The 16,835-nt window shown below is 46.1% G+C and overlaps 1 protein-coding gene across 2 annotated transcripts; it reads right to left on the bottom strand.

Annotated features, from left to right (window-relative positions):
• Positions 1-2,683: 2,683 nt before the first annotated feature.
• On the bottom strand, positions 2,684-13,317 carry Shox2 (SHOX homeobox 2). 2 transcript variants are annotated; one of them, XM_020161494.2, is made up of 5 exons: positions 12,499-13,317; positions 9,462-9,670; positions 7,039-7,096; positions 6,614-6,702; positions 2,684-5,060 (listed from the first exon to the last, which is right to left on the bottom strand). In XM_020161494.2, exons 1-5 carry the CDS (start codon positions 12,842-12,844, stop codon positions 4,767-4,769), a joined length of 996 nt encoding a protein of 331 aa, XP_020017083.2. In that variant the 5' UTR covers positions 12,845-13,317; the 3' UTR covers positions 2,684-4,766. The 2 variants fall into 2 exon arrangements, with proteins under 2 accessions (XP_020017083.2, XP_020017084.2); XM_020161495.2 differs by having other exon boundaries at positions 2,684-5,024.
• Between the last annotated feature and the right edge of the window lie 3,518 nt (positions 13,318-16,835).

Below are 16,835 nucleotides of genomic sequence, written 5' to 3'. Positions count from 1 at the left end.
TCAACCACTTTTTTTTCAGGCATAGGGCAAGCACTTGCTTTCAATATAATGCTTAACACTTTTCATGATTTCATTTCAGTTGTCTTGAAAACATGCTAGTGAACATCCCAGACATACTGTAAAGATTTAAAATTCGGGGGATGTATACATATATCAACAGGAGTCATGAATTATGTATACTCCAAGCCTATATAAATTAGATTTTGAAGAATAAGCATCACAGTAGTCAGGCAGGTCATAATAAGCCATTCCATGTGAAATGTAAAAACTACCTGGAATAAATTATCCATAAGTTAACACTCTCATTAGAATGACATATTTATTATTTCTGGGTTTGTGATGCTGCATTAATGCATTTTGACTAACTTCTAATGGCACATTAAGAAACCATTTCAGGCCTTTTTCCCCCATTGGAATTTGCAGGCTTTTATTTATGTTTGAACTAAAATAATATGTTAAAGACAATCACCCACTTCCCGATGTAGAATACCATTTCTCTGCCCAGAAACGTTTAATTAAAACAGGATATAACTTTAGTAATTATTTTTGCACAGAATGACTCTAAAATTAATAGCCAATTGTAAGACTGTTTAAAAACTGGGAGACTGACAATCAAAACAGTCTTAAATGCTTTGTTTATGTGATGAAAAGGAGTGATCCTTTAATTCCCTGACACACATTAAACTGATTTCACAGACTTTCTATACTGGTGTTTAACAAAGTCAAGTGCTTGAGGTTATGTAAAATAAACAATCTTGAGATCTTATTGCAAATGTTTGCAATTTATGATGTAAACTGATTTGTGAAGAAAAAACAGGATCCCATGTTGTTGAAGCCAAAAAGACATTTTTCAGAAATCAAAATAGTTCCGAAATTTGAACATTGCATTATACTAAAGTATTACCATCTGAGGGTCTAAAAAGTTATAAATCTGGGGGGAAAACTCAAACTAGATGTGTATCTGTTCACCTCCAAGCAAAGGCCTCCGTTCTTACTGGGACTCTTGGATCACAGAGGCCTTCACCCTAATCATGTCTTGAATAATCTCTTTTAACTCAGTTTTTTCCCCAAGCATGGATTTTGTAACTGAGGAAGGATTTGCATGCCCCGAAAAGTTAGGGGTGGGGGCAAGGATCCTTTAGTAAAATTATCTATTACGATTTTTAAATTTTGACCAAAACAATAATGAATGTTGGTCCTTATTTAAAGATTTCCTCAACCTCTCCTCAGGATGGTTTAGGGAACTGGGTTGGGGGAGGAGGGGAAGGCGCCTGCAGGACAGTTCGGGATGCGGTGATCCAGGCTCTGTGTTTGCATGTGTTCCAGGAGCCTGGGCTCGCAGGACCAGGCCCCAAAGAGCCAGAGAAAGCGGCCTCCACCTTCCCCCGGTCTTCGGGGAAAGGAAGAGGAGGCAAGGACTCCTTAGCACCATACAGCGGCCAACCGGATCTAGAACCTTTGGCTCTTCTCGCGGGCCTCACAGCCTCCGCCGACCGCACTGGGGCTCGGCCCCAAGGCTTGGGCAGTGGGAACCTTCCGGGCGGACTGGGTGCGCCCGGTACCCTGCACTTCGGCCAGCTGGCCAAGACTACTGCTGCCTTTGACCTGGAGCTTACCCCAGCTCCGCAGGATGGGAGGCGCTGAGCCCCGGAACCGCGTCCTGGGCTGGGTTAGGGTTGGGGATTGGAGCCTGTGGGGTCAGACCCCAACCCCAGAGCCCGCAGGAGTTTGGGAGACGTTGCCACTTTAGGGCGCACCACGCCCCCAGGCAGACTTTCATCAGAAAAACTTTGGGCATTCAAGCACCGGGATACCCGCAGGGCCAGAGCTCTGGATGAGGCAGGACAGGTTCAGCGGTCTTTGAAAGCTAAAAGACGTCTCCATGTCTAGGCTGGCATCAGCCTCGACGCCAACTCCGGTCCCCGAGAAAGGGTGAAGGCAGCGAGCAGGGAGGATGTGGGACTTGGTTGCGGTCTCTGCACTCCCTCCCGTCCCGCGTGGGTGGCCCGGGGACGCCGGGGACATCTCCAGTCTCCGCAGAGGGAGAAGGTCCCCCATCCCCAAGAGTCCGGTGCAGGGAGAAAGTGCCCGTCCCAGGCCTGGTCCGGACTAGGTGTTCGCGTCTTCACCCACCGCCTAATAGGGGAGTGGGATTAGTTCCCAAAGCCGGCCGGGAGAGGGCCAGATGGCGCTCCCCGGTATATGAGGAGCCTGAAGACTGGGCTTTTCCTAAACTCTGCCCTGGCCTCCGCCTTCTCTTAAACTGAACCCAGGAAGAAGCTGCTTTGGCTAAAGAGCCAAACTGGACAAAGGTGGGGGCGGGGTTCGCCCTCCATAGTGCCCCTCCCCGCCTCCCCTCCGTGACTCTTCGCCCACTCCTAGGACGATGTTGGCCTCAGCTCCGGGGAGGGTCGGCGACCTAGGACCGATCGATCGTTGATTAGGCCAACCTAACAAGCCCAGGTGGATTTCGCGCGATCCCTTTCTTTCCTTCCCAAATAAACTTCAAGGGTGAAAGTATAGCAAAATGAAGGCGAAATCGTCTTGGGGAAGGGAGTTATCCTCTTCTATGTTATTTTACTTATTAACTGTTCTTTATTTACTTGGCATAACCTAGTTAGAGGTCTAACATGGTGTGGAAGGAAGGAGATGCCCTCAGCCCTGGAGAACCACAGAGCCACCTTGACTGTGGGATGTAGGAGGGAGCAGAGGCAAGCGCTTTTCCCAGTTAGGATCTGAGAGACAGAGAGATACACATTCATCAAAAAGGAAGAAGGAAAGACTATCCCGGATATTTTAATAGTAACAGGAACAAAGATGACGCGAACCCCATCAAATGAAACAGTACTATTTTCATTCAATTGATCGCAAAGTGTCTTCGATTAATAACTTGGCACTTCTTTAAAAGATTTAACAGAGGTGAAGCAGAAACATTTTGTACTGACAACACGTCATGAGATAACAGCATCTTCTTTTGTTTAAAATAACTTAATACGCTAGAAAAAATATGGCAAATATAAATAATTTTGTTTTCATGGAGAACAAATAGTTACAAAGCTCAACAGCATACCAAAGTTCAGTGAGAAGAGCTTTTCCTCTTTCTTCTAAATTAAAAGGAAAAACAAACAAACAGAAAACCTAAAGGACTTGCTAGAGAATTGGGATACTGATTGTTTAGTCCAAGGTATCCCCGTTTAAATAGCTACATGAATTGAAACAAACAACAAAAAGAGATTACTTGGATAGCTACACCTTTGTGAGTTAAAATGAATGTTGAAAGACGACCATCAGTTCACACGTTATAGCCAAAATAAATCTTGTTCGTGTGTATCAACATATTTTACAGAAACCTAGTGCCTGTATCTAGCTGGGTGCTGATTAAGGTGAATTTGACGGGATAGAGAGGGGGACATAAAGCAATGTCCTCAAAGAGGACTTCAGGAAACCAGCAAGAGGGAACACAAGAAAAGGGGAAGAGGAATGAACACCGATTAAGCGCCTATTATGTGTCACGAAGGAAGGCTGTGTACCTTCATTATTCATTTGGTCTTATTTTCCTTTTCTTTCCCCCACATTTTCTGGCCGCCTCTATCTTCTAGGGAAAATTAAAGTGTAATTTTTCCCACTTTTCGACTTTTTTCCTTTGCATCCCCCAGGACCAAAGACTGGGCAAAAATATGTATACCGATGTATACCGGTATTCAGATATGTATCAATTTCCAAACTCTCATACTGAAGATGAAAATGGAGTGAGTGCACACGAATAAAGGGGGAGGAGGAAGACACCATCAATGGAATACAAGTAACATGCAAACCAGCATTTACTGACAGTAGTCCGGACAGTTCTGTCATAATAATTTCTCAGAGGAATCATTGTCTGTGTCATCATTTTTTTGTGTATTAACATTTTTCCCTTCTGTTTTCACATTGTCTTCCCTCTTCTTGCTCTTCCATACGTGGTGGGTTTAAACTCAAAGCATCAGATTCAACGTAAAACGAGGCCCGCCTCTCTTATCAAATTTCTCGTATTAAAGTGAGCTTCGCAGAAAAAGGTCAGTTTCAAAACCTGTGAACTTCCCAGCTGCGCACATTTTTCATTTTAATTCTTTAAATAAGTATACCTCTTCCTTCTGTTTTGCCTTCTTAGCCCATTAAAAAAACATACATTTAAGATGGTAACTCCCCCCGCCCCCATTCTCGAGATTCGTCCAGGTTATTTTCTCATATTTTTAAATGTATAAAATACTTTGATTTTTAAAATTGTTTTGCTCTGTCGTTCTCTCTCTGATTTCAGCTCATGCCAAATAGCCATCAGAAATAAGTGCCCTTTCTCTTTTTCTCTCTGGTTTGTCTTTTCTATTTTTTCCCCGCTCTTTATTGTTAGCAAGATTTTATTTCTATGCAAGATTTTATTTCTATTCAAGAGTCCATTGTTGTAGCCTTGCGGTTATCCACATTCCGCTGTCCCAGCACTCCCTTGTTCAGTCTCTCTCCAGACTTGGCCAAACCCGCTCCTGCAAAGACGAATTCTAGGCCCAAGGGTAGGATGGGCAGGAGCCACTGGCTGGTGCGCCCCGTGGGATCCCGGGTCCAGGGCGGAGTCCAGCCCTCCGAGTCCAGGATGCAGAAAGAAACTAGGGGCGGTCAGCGGAGCGGAAAGAGGGCCGGCTCCGGAGGTCCGAAGGGGGTGGCGGAGAAGCAGCGGGACGCGGAGGTCGTGCAGGGTCAGCGCCGCTCGAGAGGCTGGACCGTGGCGTGCGTCGGCGTCACAGACCCAGGGCGGCCGCGTGCTTTTTGGCTTTCAGTCTGAGATCGGCGATGCTCGAGTTCTTGCTGGTGGTCTTGGCGGCAGCGGCGGCAGCCACTACGGAAGCGGCGGAGGCCGAGTCGGCAGCCAGCGTGGCAAGCGGCAGTCCGAAGGGCGGCGCCGGGAACATCATGTATGGCGCGTGCGCGGCCAGGTGCGGGTGCAGGTGGTGGTGCGCGTGCGCCACGGCGCTGTCCAGCTGCAGCTGCGCCTGAACCTGAAAGGACAAGGGCGTCACGTTGCAATGACTATCCTAGGGTGACAACAGAATAGAAACAGAGCATTAACGGCGTCCAACTTGGCTAGGGAGAAGGTTGGGGTGTGGGTCAGGTAGGGGGCATTTGGCTAAGCATTTTGTCCAGAAAGTGACTTTCTTGGCCTGTTGCTGAATCTGGGGCGCCATCCGGCTGCTCCAGTGATTCCCTCCGCCCCCACCCCCACCCTCACCCCGCTCCCATCTCTGCAAGTTGTTCCTCATGAGTTTATTTCCCTGTCTGCAGGAATGTGGCTACCCTCTCGGAAGTAAGAAGGCTAAAAACATCGTCTACCTTAAAAGAACAATGCTATATTGGAAAGGCTGGGGGTGAGGACTGTTACTCCTCTTCTGATTCTGCCACATCTTGTCACACTACTAAAGCAAACTGCAAAACCTTTTCTGGTCACTTAGGGAAGTTATTGGCTCTTCACTACAACTGGCATAATTGTGAGTCTGTACTAACTTTTCGTACCATAAGAATAACCCCGGGATCTTGTTTAGATGCAGCGATGCAGATTCTGAATTAGGTCTAGGTTGGGGCCTGAAATTCTGAATTTCTAAAAGTCTCCCAGGTGGTTCTGATTTTGCTGGCCTGGAGATCTCCTCCTTCTTCCAGCTTCCTTTTAAACTCCTCCTTCCCTCTTTCTCCAATCATTGTCTCCTGTTTCAAAAGCCCCACGTGAGGATATATCGTGGTGCCAAGAGAACTAAAGTCTCCCTAACACTAGCTCTCGATGCATGGATACACTCAGGTGTCTCCCCAGTCCAGGGTGCTGAGAGCTAATTCATGACATCACAGCCTTGCAAAGCAGGGGTCTTGGCTGAAGATGGGGAAGGTCAGATGCTGGTAGGGAAAGGATTTTGCCTTCAGGCTCAAAGAGTGGGGAGTTCATAGCGCTGGGATTTCCCAGGATTAAATCATTGCTGCAGGCTGTCCTTTTAAAATGCAGTCTTAAAGCTTCCTTTATGGCTAAGAAAAGGGTTGCAGACATAGATTTAGGGCAGCCCTGAGAAGACCAAGGCTTCCATATCAGAGAAGAAGCTTTGTTTGCAGACAGCTTTTAAAATACAAGTCTGAGTTGGGAGTATTTGTATTTATTTTTCATCTGCCGGAGACATTCAATGTGACTAAGTGGTAGAAAACACATAGAAAAAATAGAGGGTTGCCTTAGAAACACTTTAGGACTAACCTATGTATTGGATTTGACAAAATCTTAATCAAGGCTTTTCCTTTCTCTTCCCACGTGCACTCTTTAGTGCATTTTTTTATTCATATGTGCATACAATGTTTGGGTCATTTCTCCCCCCTCCCTCTTTAGTGCATTTTTTAAAAAGTCCAGTTGCTGCCCTCAGTCCTCTGCAGGGGTTCCCCTGAAAACAGGAAGGACTAAGCATTCAAGACCATGATAGTGTATAGGTTTTTAAAGGGCAGTGGGTCTACTGTATCATCTTGAAATCATTATCCAGTTGGACATTGGGGCTCAACAGTCCAAGCAAACACCCAAGTCTTTTTTCTACTTAAAAACAGCTTGAAACTAGGCTGTACTTACCTGCTGAAATGGCATCCTTAAAGCACCTACATTGACATAGGGTGCGACTCTGCAGGCTTCGAACTGGCTAGCTGCCCCTATAAGGACACCTGTAAAAAAAAGGAAAAAAAACACAATAATTTGAGGTTACCATTTCTAGTGTTGTTTTCCAGGGTTGCAAATCATACCAAGATACAACAGACTCCCTCAGAACTGGACTGTTCTTTTTTCTAAACTACTTCCATAATTAAAATAAGTGGAATTTACCCTCAAACTTCAGGACTTTCATTAACTGTCATTAGAGAAGTTTCTTAAATCAAGGACTATCTTCTTTTAAGATTTTTTTCTGTCTGTGTAATAACAATATTCCCCCACTTCTCTTTTTAGTTGTGTAGCAAGTGGTTTTTCTTGTTTGTTTGCTTGTTTGTTTTGTACGAGAAGCATACCTTTATGGAGTTGATTTTCTTGTTTTCTACACTTAGCTCTTCGATTTTGAAACCAAACCTACAAGGTGCAGGGGATAAAAATAAAACCCTATATGTTATGACTCAAAAAATGTTTTAAATTACAAGAGTACATTGAAAAATGACAGATATTTTAGACAAGGCTTGAGAGATATAACAATCAATCTTTGAATTATACAAAACAACCTCAATTTCCAAAATTAAAAATGTAAATGACATAAAGATTTCATAGACTATTGCAAGATAAATTTCTTGATAAATTACCATGAGTCCTGGTATCATTCTTTGGCATTATAGAGTCCTCAAGGCCTAAAACTCTCCCTGGTACCTGACAGCAATGTGATAATGGGTTTAAATGTTTACCCAGTTAAGACTTAAGAGGAATGGATTCAGTAATAGCCTGTAATATTAATTAGCTTCATGTTGAAGAATAATCAAGCACTAAAACAAATAATGACTCTTCTTTTGTGGGGAGGGGGAGGAGGAGGGGGAAGGGGCCATGAAGAGGGAGAAGTAATTAGTGTCATAAAGGCTCCACTACAAAGAAGTTTAGGATTTCTCTGTTCCTCTGTGCAACAGAGTGTAACACAGTAGCAGAGTGATTGTGCTAGTATCATGATAATCTAATTTGCTTCCATAGGAAAAGTCACTGCCCCCAGTTAGGACAGTAGGGAAGACTCTAGAACACAGCGCTAAAACTTAAATGAAAGTATGAAAAAAATAAAGGCCAAAAATAAAGTTCACTTCTTAAGAGAAAGAAGAAGAGCACTCCATGAATCTAGTAACTCCTGGATACTGGATATGATCTTCTTAAATAACTTGGCAACTTTTAGAGACAGTATGACAGATTTTTTAAAAATTCAAATAAAATTTGCTTTTATACTTCAGTTCCAATAATACAGCATATTGACAGACTCACAAATTAATGTTTTAAAAACACAAGAAAGGAAAATATTGCTTCAGAGCTTTTTCTGGTGTGTTTTTGAAAGCAAGTGTCACAGTCAATGTGAATCTTCAAAAATTCCCCTGCTATTTAGTATAATAAAAGGATGGATTTCATGCTAGGGTGGCATCCTTTGTGTAACTCACATGGCCCGAGGCTTCTTGACTCTTTTTTTTCCCCTTTGGAAGAGTTAGAATTGAGATACTATTACTCATAACTGTAATAATTATCACGGTTTTAAGGTATTGCAAGTTGCTGAGCCTCTGGAGATCTCAGGGCACAGAGCACAGCTGGCGAGGCTTTAAAAGGAAGACTCTATAGTTGATGGTGCGATGACCAAGGCGGCCTATTATTACTTTTCTCCTTCAACGTTACTACTCTTTTTTCCCCGATCCTATTACAAGATGCGAGGAGCCCCCTAAGAATTGTGCATAGTTTGCTACAGATGGTGGTCTCTGAGCCCAGAGACCCAGGGAGTATCTGTTACAGCGATACTTTGTAACAGCTGCAGACGTTCCAGACTAAAACTGCTCCATGTGTTCAAACAAATAATGACCATCATTTTCTCCTACTTTATTATTTAAGCGGAAATACAATCTGAAACGTTTAAATTTGTTCCCCATAAACTTTGAATCATATGTATGCATGTGTATTATTGTCTCCCTTAAATGCCCCCACGACCTACTTTTGCTATTACATTCACATCAATAACCAATAAAGAAAAATCTGGGACAACCCTAACTTCTTGGGGTATGGCACTTGCTGGAGATCAGGCTTTGGAAATGCCAATAGTAAGTTATGTGGGTTATTTTAGAATTGAATTTTGGTGGGTTCAGGTTCGTTGCCTTGGTTAAAGGAACGAACAAAGAGTGACCAAAATGCATTCACTTCTCCGCCGTTTCACACTGGGTTTAAGATCACCCGCTTGCAATAGATTGTAAATTTTTGCACTTAACAGTTGCTAATTTTCTTTATAGTCTGTACATCTATAAACCTAATTGGCATATCCGCTTGGCAAACCTAGACCCCGGAGGAAACTCCTTAACGAAACCCAACTCGGGCGAGCAAAATACTCATTGTAACTTTTAAGACATTCTGAGATAAAACGTTTTCTGAGGGTTTTTTTTTTTTAAGCCTTATAAAAGTAGGCCCATTAGGATTAAACCACATTAAAGACAGCGCGAGGCGAGGGGGGTGTGGTTTATAGAAACTCTGGGAGCAAGCCCAGCACAGCTTTCTTCTGCAGGGAACATATGTTGAGAAGGGTGGGGGGTAGGCAATAAGACTAAGATCTACTTCAGAAAATAGACCTCTAGTAAAGATATCCCTCCCCTTCTCGTCACACAGCAGACACTTGAACCAGCACCCTCGGTGTGATACTGCTCCAAGCTGCCTTTCCAACCCTGGAGGTCTCAGTCCTCCGCTCCGTGAGCCGAGCCTCCAACTCCTCGCGGTCGGGTACCTGCACTCGGGCCTCCGACAGCCCCAGTCGCTGGCTCAGTTCCTCGCGCATGAAGGCGTCCGGATAGTGGGTCTCGTCAAAAAGCCTCTCCAGCTCGTTGAGTTGTTCCAGGGTGAAATTGGTCCGACTTCTCCTCTGCTTGATTTTGGTCTGGCCTTCGTCCTCCATCCCTTTCGCATCCTCTTTGCGATCCTTCAAATCGGGAGACACTGGAGAGGGAAACACGGACGGGACCACACGTGCGTCGGCGCGCACACGCACACACACACACACACACACACACAAACACACAGACAAAAAACAGCACAGCAAATCTCATTACTAGATTTGTCTCAAATAAGGATAGAATTCCTACCCCCTAGTGAAATCCCCGTCCAGCCCCGCATTCTGCTGGGAGGAAAAGGATCCTGGTGATGTGCAAAAGTCGCGTCTGCATAGCCGTCCGGGGGTAAGGTGGGCAATGGCCTCCCCCCTCATCCGCAGCTGTGGCTTGCTCACTGCCCTCACTATGCACCCCAAATGCATCCTTCACTCTCTCGCGTTCACGCTCTCCCACTCACAGAAATCAAAAGCGCCGCGCCGGGCCTCTCCCAGAGCGCGGTCCTGGCTAAAGGGCGCGGCAAGGCCACGCACTGGCCCTTCACGCCAGCCATCCCTAGAGGGCTGGCTCGTGGTCAGGGCTAGCTTTTGCCACCGCCGGCCCTTTGCGTCCCACAAACTTGATGGTCTAATTTAGGAACAATTGGGCGGGCCGAAGGGTCGCGCGGCAGGAGAATAGGACCCCGGTGCTGCGCCGCGCTGGAAGCCGCATCCCTGGGCGCCTTGCGTTGTCCCAGGGCTCGGGCCAGACCCTTCGGAAGGCTACAGGGGCAACCGGACAGTCCCAGTCCCCCTGCCTGACCCAGGTCTCATGATCACAGGCGTCCACGCCATGTTGGCGGCCTGAAGGTCTCGCCGCCCACGTCAGGCCAGAAGGCAAGAGGCGGAAAACCAGCCTCCGGTGGTCTGCGAAACCCACCGCTGCTCCTGTTCTCTCCTTCTCCCTCCCCTGTGGAAACGCAGACTCGACCCTAAACGCTGAAACCCACAGAGATCAACAGGTTCAAGAAGAACATTCCCGATCCTCGGTTTCTATTGGTTGCTCAAAGCCTTTTCATGCATCCAGCAGCTTGGATGTTTAATAAAATATGCAGTTTTCTGCTGTGGGTTTGCACACACCCGTTGCTACTTTCCTGTCCTTCCCTTCCCTTTAAAAACAGGAGCTCTGCGAGTGCAAGCATACAGAGTCACCCGAGGATGAGACACAGGTATGTAACACACACACACACACACACACACGCGCGCGCGCGCGCGCCAAGGGGCAGTGGTCAGGGGGAACCTGGAGCCTTATCAACATTAAGGTCCACCATAACCTTCATTCTCTGCACCTAACTTGGTGTTCAGTGTCAACGCAGAATTTAGATAGTCAAGGCTGTTTGCAGTTCTTTTCAATTCAGGATCCCGATTCACGGGGATGGTTAAAAATAATTTCTAGAAGTGCCAGTCTAAAGATAAATTAATTCTTGCCTTGAGCTTGGAAATGAACAATCCTAGGAATTACGAACGCTTGGGATTCGGGTTGGTTCCCAGCCGTTCTGGCTCACTGGGAACCTAGCCCAGAGCAGTGGGCCACAGTGGGGAGGCTGAGATGTCCTTATTACTTTTCAAATTCAGGAGGACTTGGTGCCCGGGCTGGGAGAAGAGGAACTGCTAGAACTCAGCCCAGCCTGGCATTCTATATCGTGATCTGAAGTGCTGCCCATGCTTCTAGTCCTCAGAGTTCGTTTCGTGGACATTTTGTCCTGCCTCCAGGAAGGAAGTAGATAACATTCTAGCCAACATTCGGGACCAATTTAATAGGAAAATATTGCCATTGATAATTGTAGTGAATTTCAAACATGAAAATACACCCTTCAGATTCTGCCAAAGGGGTGGAAAGGCTTTGTCTATTTCTTGTCATCCGCACAGTGGATACCCCTTAAAGTTTTGGGATATCAAATAGAAAGAAGCCCAAATTTCAAGTTGATTAATAGACTTAATATAATTTCTGTTTCACCCCTAAAATTCTACTTAATGGCCTAAACAGGAACAGAGCGTGTTATAAACAACTTAATTGCTTGCTTAAATATGTGACTCCATGCATGCCACATATTTTCTTAATTGGAAAAATATGGCAGTACACCAGTTACTGCAGCACCAAGTGCCAAATTAATTTTATTGTTGAAGTCCTTTGAATTGATATAGGACGCTCCACCATTTAGATAAAGGCATTTCCTAACACTTTGCTGGCACCAAAGGACACCTCCCTTCCCCCTAACAGACACAAGACCAGAGTACCAGATGAATCAAAACAGTAAAGAAATTAAGAAAATATAGAAAAACAAACCCCCCAAACAGAAACCTAAACGTCTCGGCCAGGAGCCTGCTTAGGCTTCCTTCTACCTTCATAGCGCAAAGAGAATGGGAAGTTTTGGTCCCCAGGATCACGATATTCAGGGTCTTTATGGAGTTACGACAGCTCCAAACCCCGGGGCGACCTAGGATGAAGCGTGTCCCCTCCTTTTCTCTCTGTGGCTTGGGCCTACGAAAGAGGCTCTGCACACTCGGGGGTAAAATGCTAGCCTTAATCTGGCCGTCCGATGAGCCCTTGGCAGCACCCCCACCGCAGGTCGGCCCTGCAAACTTCCACGTCCGCCCGCGGGCCGTCCGGGCTGCGGCCCCATCCTCCAGGGTGAAAAATGTATTTCAGTGCAATGAGAGCGTCTGGGAAGGATGCGCGCAAACCCCCACGCCCTCCCCCACGCTAGGACCCCACCCACGACCGTGCACACCACTGGACTCCCACCCCGCCCCTCCACTACCGCTCTAGCTTCCAAAGCTGGGGTCCAGGGCCCTCTCCGCGAACCACCCCCTCCCCGCTGGGCCTCAGGGCCCTCTCCCGCCCGAGAGGAGTCAGGAAGGCGGGAAGGGGAACCGCGGCCGGGGGTCTGGCCGTTACCCTCCGTAAGCCGTGGGCTGCCCGGCTCCCTGCTTCTCTCGGCTGCGCCCATGTCCAGCTCCCGGACGGGAGAGCGCCCTCCTCCAGCTCCTCCGCCTGCTCCTCCTCCTCCTGCACCTCCTCCGCCTCCTCCGCCTCCGCCTCCGCCTCCTCCGCCGCCGCCTCCGCCGGCCGCCCGGACTGCCGGGCTGCTGCGGTCGTCTCGGCCAGGCTCGGCGCAGCCGCTCGGCTCCTTAGCCCCGCGCAGCGGCCCGCTCTCCAGCACCTCCCGGTACGTGATGGCCTCCTTCTTCTCCTTCACTTTCTGGTCAAAAGACTTGGAGACGAACGCTGTAAGTTCTTCCATCGCCGCCGCCGGGCAGCCCCGCGCTCCACCTCTCCCTGCCGAGCTCCGCTCTTTTTTTCCTTCTTCTTTTTTTACTGCTCCAGCCCCCCCAATAATAACACATCAATGGGGCAGGGGGTGGGGAGGAGAGGGGAGGAGGAGGAGGAAGAAGAAGAAGAAGAAAAGAAGAAGAAAGAGGAGGAGAAGTAGAAGGAGAAAAAGAAGTAAGAAGAGGAGGAGGAGGACGCGGCGGAGGAGGGAGGAGGAGGAGGAGAGAAGGGGCGGGGGCCGCCGGAGGGAAATGGGAACTGATGCTTCCCCGCCGGAGCGCGCTTGTTCAACGTTAAGATCTTTGACAATTCTTCCTGCGGAGAGTTCAGATCTGATAGCGACGCTGCGCTTGAAGTCTCACTATTTATACTTCCTAAAGGCGGCCCCTTGTTCCCAGTAAATTACCTCCCCTCGCAACTCGAAGCGAGCCCCTTCCCGGGTAACGGCCCCGCCACCACCTGGGGGAGATAGGAGGGGGGAGACATTGAGAGGGGAGGGGGAGAGAGGGGAGAGAGACAGAGGGAAGAGAGAGAGAGAGAGAGAGATGGATGGAGCGAGACAGATACTGAGAGAGAGGTTGAGGCTGGAGTCCGGCGGGCGCTGGAGTGGGAGGGCAGCGCTGCGGGACCAGAGGGGGCGGGGAGAGGAGGTAGGTCCCGGCGGTCCGGGTTTTCGGCCATCCTCGGCCGCCTGTGCTCTTGGCCATTAATCCAGGATTGACAAGAATCCCTAATTAATTTAATTAGGCGTGGATTTTGCGTTGGTGTCTCGACTTAGTTAAACACTGGGGAGCTGGGATGGACTTTGCGGGGGCGGGGCCAAGAGGAAACTGACAAGTGCGCAGCTCTTGGAGTCAGTCGGGTGTCCCCACACTGAAATCACCCTACAGCTTCGCTTGATGTCAGGGTGCCCTGCAACTGCTCGGCCCCACATTGTTGCCCCCGGGTCCTTGCCCGGCATCAGGCACCCATTACCGCATCCCTTTTTCTTCCCCGCCCCCGCAGCTCTACCGCAGCACATCGCCGGGGCTTCACACGCTGGTCCTGAGTACCGGTTCTCTACTGCTTCCCCAGGCCGTGCACCTCCTTTTAGGAGTTTCCTGAGTCATCCGCAGTCAGGCTGAGCCCGGGTTCGGTGTAATTCACCCCACTATTCACGTCTCGGAGTCAAAGCCGACTCCGTTACGAACGGATCCCGCTAGAAGGGCCAGTAGATTTAACGTGTTTCTTGAGCAGCTGTTCCCTGACAGGTCCCATTTTAATGTGTTTCCTTAGCGCCTAGTCAAGGACAGCTCGACTTCGTTTCCTATTTGGGGTCTCTGGACTCTAACCCTTCTCCCTTCCAACTCCCTACACCCGGACCCCACCCCGGATGAACTGCAGGAGCTCTTCTTTTAGCATATCGGCGAACATTCCAGTTGATTTCCCTAATTTTGAAAAACAAAAGAATATCTCTTTTCGAGCTTGAAAAAAACAACGACTTAAGTTTGTGTCCCATCTCATTTTACTTCTCGTGGACTGTTCAAAAAGAGATGGCTGCGAAAAGGTTCGCTCTCTCTCTCATTTAAAATTTACAAATTATATTTCTGGGCTATTTTTATCCACACGGTTTGTGATATGGGAGGAACGTGTATATTCCTGAATCACTGTGTAGGTCAGGGCTTGCTGTGAGAAGCGTGGCTATGCAAGTTAATATACTCACAAATAAATATTTCCATAGCAAAAGTTACATGTACTTGAGTGTATACACAAATATACCTCTTTAAGTGTGACTTTGGGAACATTTTCAAGCACACTGAATATTAATGCAGTCTTTTTGATGTTAAAGATAACTTGTTCATTATCTTGGCGCTAATACTGTTAGTAAAATAAAAGCAATTACAGAACTTTAATATGTATATCTTCTATTCATTGGTTAAAGCATCAAAACAAAGTTGACAAATAATTGGACAAGTTCTATCAAAACAGCCGGAAACATTTGTAAAAAGAGAACACAATTATAATCTGATATGTTAGGGTTTCTCAAATGTATGCAGTTAGAGACTATTAAGAACTTCGTGTTATACTACAGCGTTCGTCAGATTAAAATGTTCATGTTTGGTGAATTTAAGGAAGGTGAAAATCGTGCTTTTCGGAAATGTTGCTTTGCTCTATTCTCTGAAGTTATCTTTCCTTCTGAAAACATCTTATTTTTGCTACTTTTAGGACGGAAGATTATTAAACTTTCAGTAGCAATAGTTTTTGGGTATTAATGAATTATATGAGCACTTGCTTTAATTTTTCTACAAGAGACTCAAATACTCAAACTTTCCAATGTTATATGAATTTACACATGCAACTTCACATTGAGTCTTGGTCTACTATCTGCAACTACTTTAATTCTGATATCACAGGAGAAAAATAAAAATCTTTAGTTCTTCGTGAAACTGTTTTAATTACTTAATAGAATGACTATTATTTTGGGCTCAGCTAAATAGATTGGGTGTTCCAAGAGTTCTAAGATGTTAAATACATATTCTCAAACAACTCCAGAATAACCTCTATTAGAAGTCTGATAAGGGATCAGGAGTCCTCAAGCTACTGAGCTTGAGGGAAAGAACACCACTTTAAAGGCAATCAGGGAAGGTTGGAATGCAACTGTTGTGTTATTGGAACCAACAGATTTCCCCATTATCTCAACTTATTGGCTCTTTTTAAATATAGGAATGGCAGAGTTAATATCAGATGGAGCAATGAGACATCTGCAGTGCCTGACCACAGACTGGTAGCCTTAAGGGAGTTTAATTTAAAATTTTTTATTAGTGTGTATTAATTGTAAAAATTAATGGGTTTCGTTATGAAATTTCCATACATGCCTATAATGTACTTTGATCATATTCACCTTCATTACCTTTCTCATTCCCCTTTCCCCCTTCACATCCCTAATAGTCCCCCCTTATAGAAAGTTTAATTTAAAAAAATTCCAAGGTTTTGAAGTCAGATGCTAATAAATGCTATGAGGCTTTAATATTGTTTCCTAAACAGATGTCTTCTGCAGATAGGACATTTCAAAAAGCAGTTTTGGGAAAAAAAATCATTGAGGCTAAAGCTCAGTATCTGTGGACAGATACACAGGTTTCAGTAAAATTCAGGACCCAAAGGGTACCCCCCCCCGTTCTTGAATTATTTAAAGTATGTAGTGTTGCAGTTCGGTTTTAAAATGGCCCCTCAAAAGTGGCTAGTTGAGGTACAGTTATTTAGGATGAATGGATTGTGAAGGAGGTGATTGCGCCACGTGGAAAGTCTGCAAAACTGTACGTTGGTTATCGAGCAGCTGCGAATGAAGTGCTTCTCATAGTCCACCCAAATCGAAGCTAACAGTTTGTGTGAGTCCTTAGCTTGGTGGCTCTCTTGTAGCAAATAATGAGTAAAACAAAACAAAACCAACCAACCAAACAGATTTTCTTGTAAGGGAAAGCAATATACTATGAGTTACAGAAAATGCTGAATTGCTTTAATTTCTGTTATAAGATTAAAAAAAAAAACACCTATACATTCGATTTCTCTCCCAGAAAACACTTCCTCTTCTCGAATCGGGCAGATTTCCCTCATTCCTCTACCAACCAGTTACTTCAATCTGAAAAACTCATTTGCACCCAACCTGTGAGTGCCTTCACCTTCAGGGCAGAAAAACAAAACAAAACAAAACCCAAAAAACAAAACACACACACACACACACACACACACACCGGCTTTAATGCGATTTCGCAAATAAATCAGTACAATTTAATCACACACGACACACTCCGGACTTATTATTGTTGGGCGAATTTCCCCCTTCTCCCAGCATGAGCTAACCAATTTTGCCTGAAGTGGGTGTCTTAAACCTAACTTCTACCGTGCAGAGTTACTAATTATCCGTGATGATAACGGCGATTATTAAGGCAGTTACGTCCTCCAGTCCCACCCTTATTGTTTTTGGA

This window comes from Castor canadensis, chromosome 5 (assembly GCF_047511655.1).
Source record: "Castor canadensis chromosome 5, mCasCan1.hap1v2, whole genome shotgun sequence".
In the NCBI taxonomy this organism is placed as follows: Eukaryota; Metazoa; Chordata; class Mammalia; order Rodentia; family Castoridae; genus Castor; species Castor canadensis.
Note: the sequence above shows the minus strand (reverse complement) of the source record. Positions and strands in the feature narration are given on the sequence as shown.

Coding starts and splice junctions, on each gene's coding strand:
- Shox2 (XM_020161494.2), bottom strand. CDS start 12,844: ATGGAAGAACTTACAGCGTTCGTCTCCAAGTCTTTTGACCAGAAAGTG. Junction 7,097..9,461: donor TGTCGGAGGCCCGAGTGCAG/GTACCCGACCGC, acceptor TGCACCTTGTAG/GTTTGGTTTCAAAATCGAAG. Junction 6,703..7,038: donor AGAAAATCAACTCCATAAAG/GTATGCTTCTCG, acceptor TTTTTTTTACAG/GTGTCCTTATAGGGGCAGCT.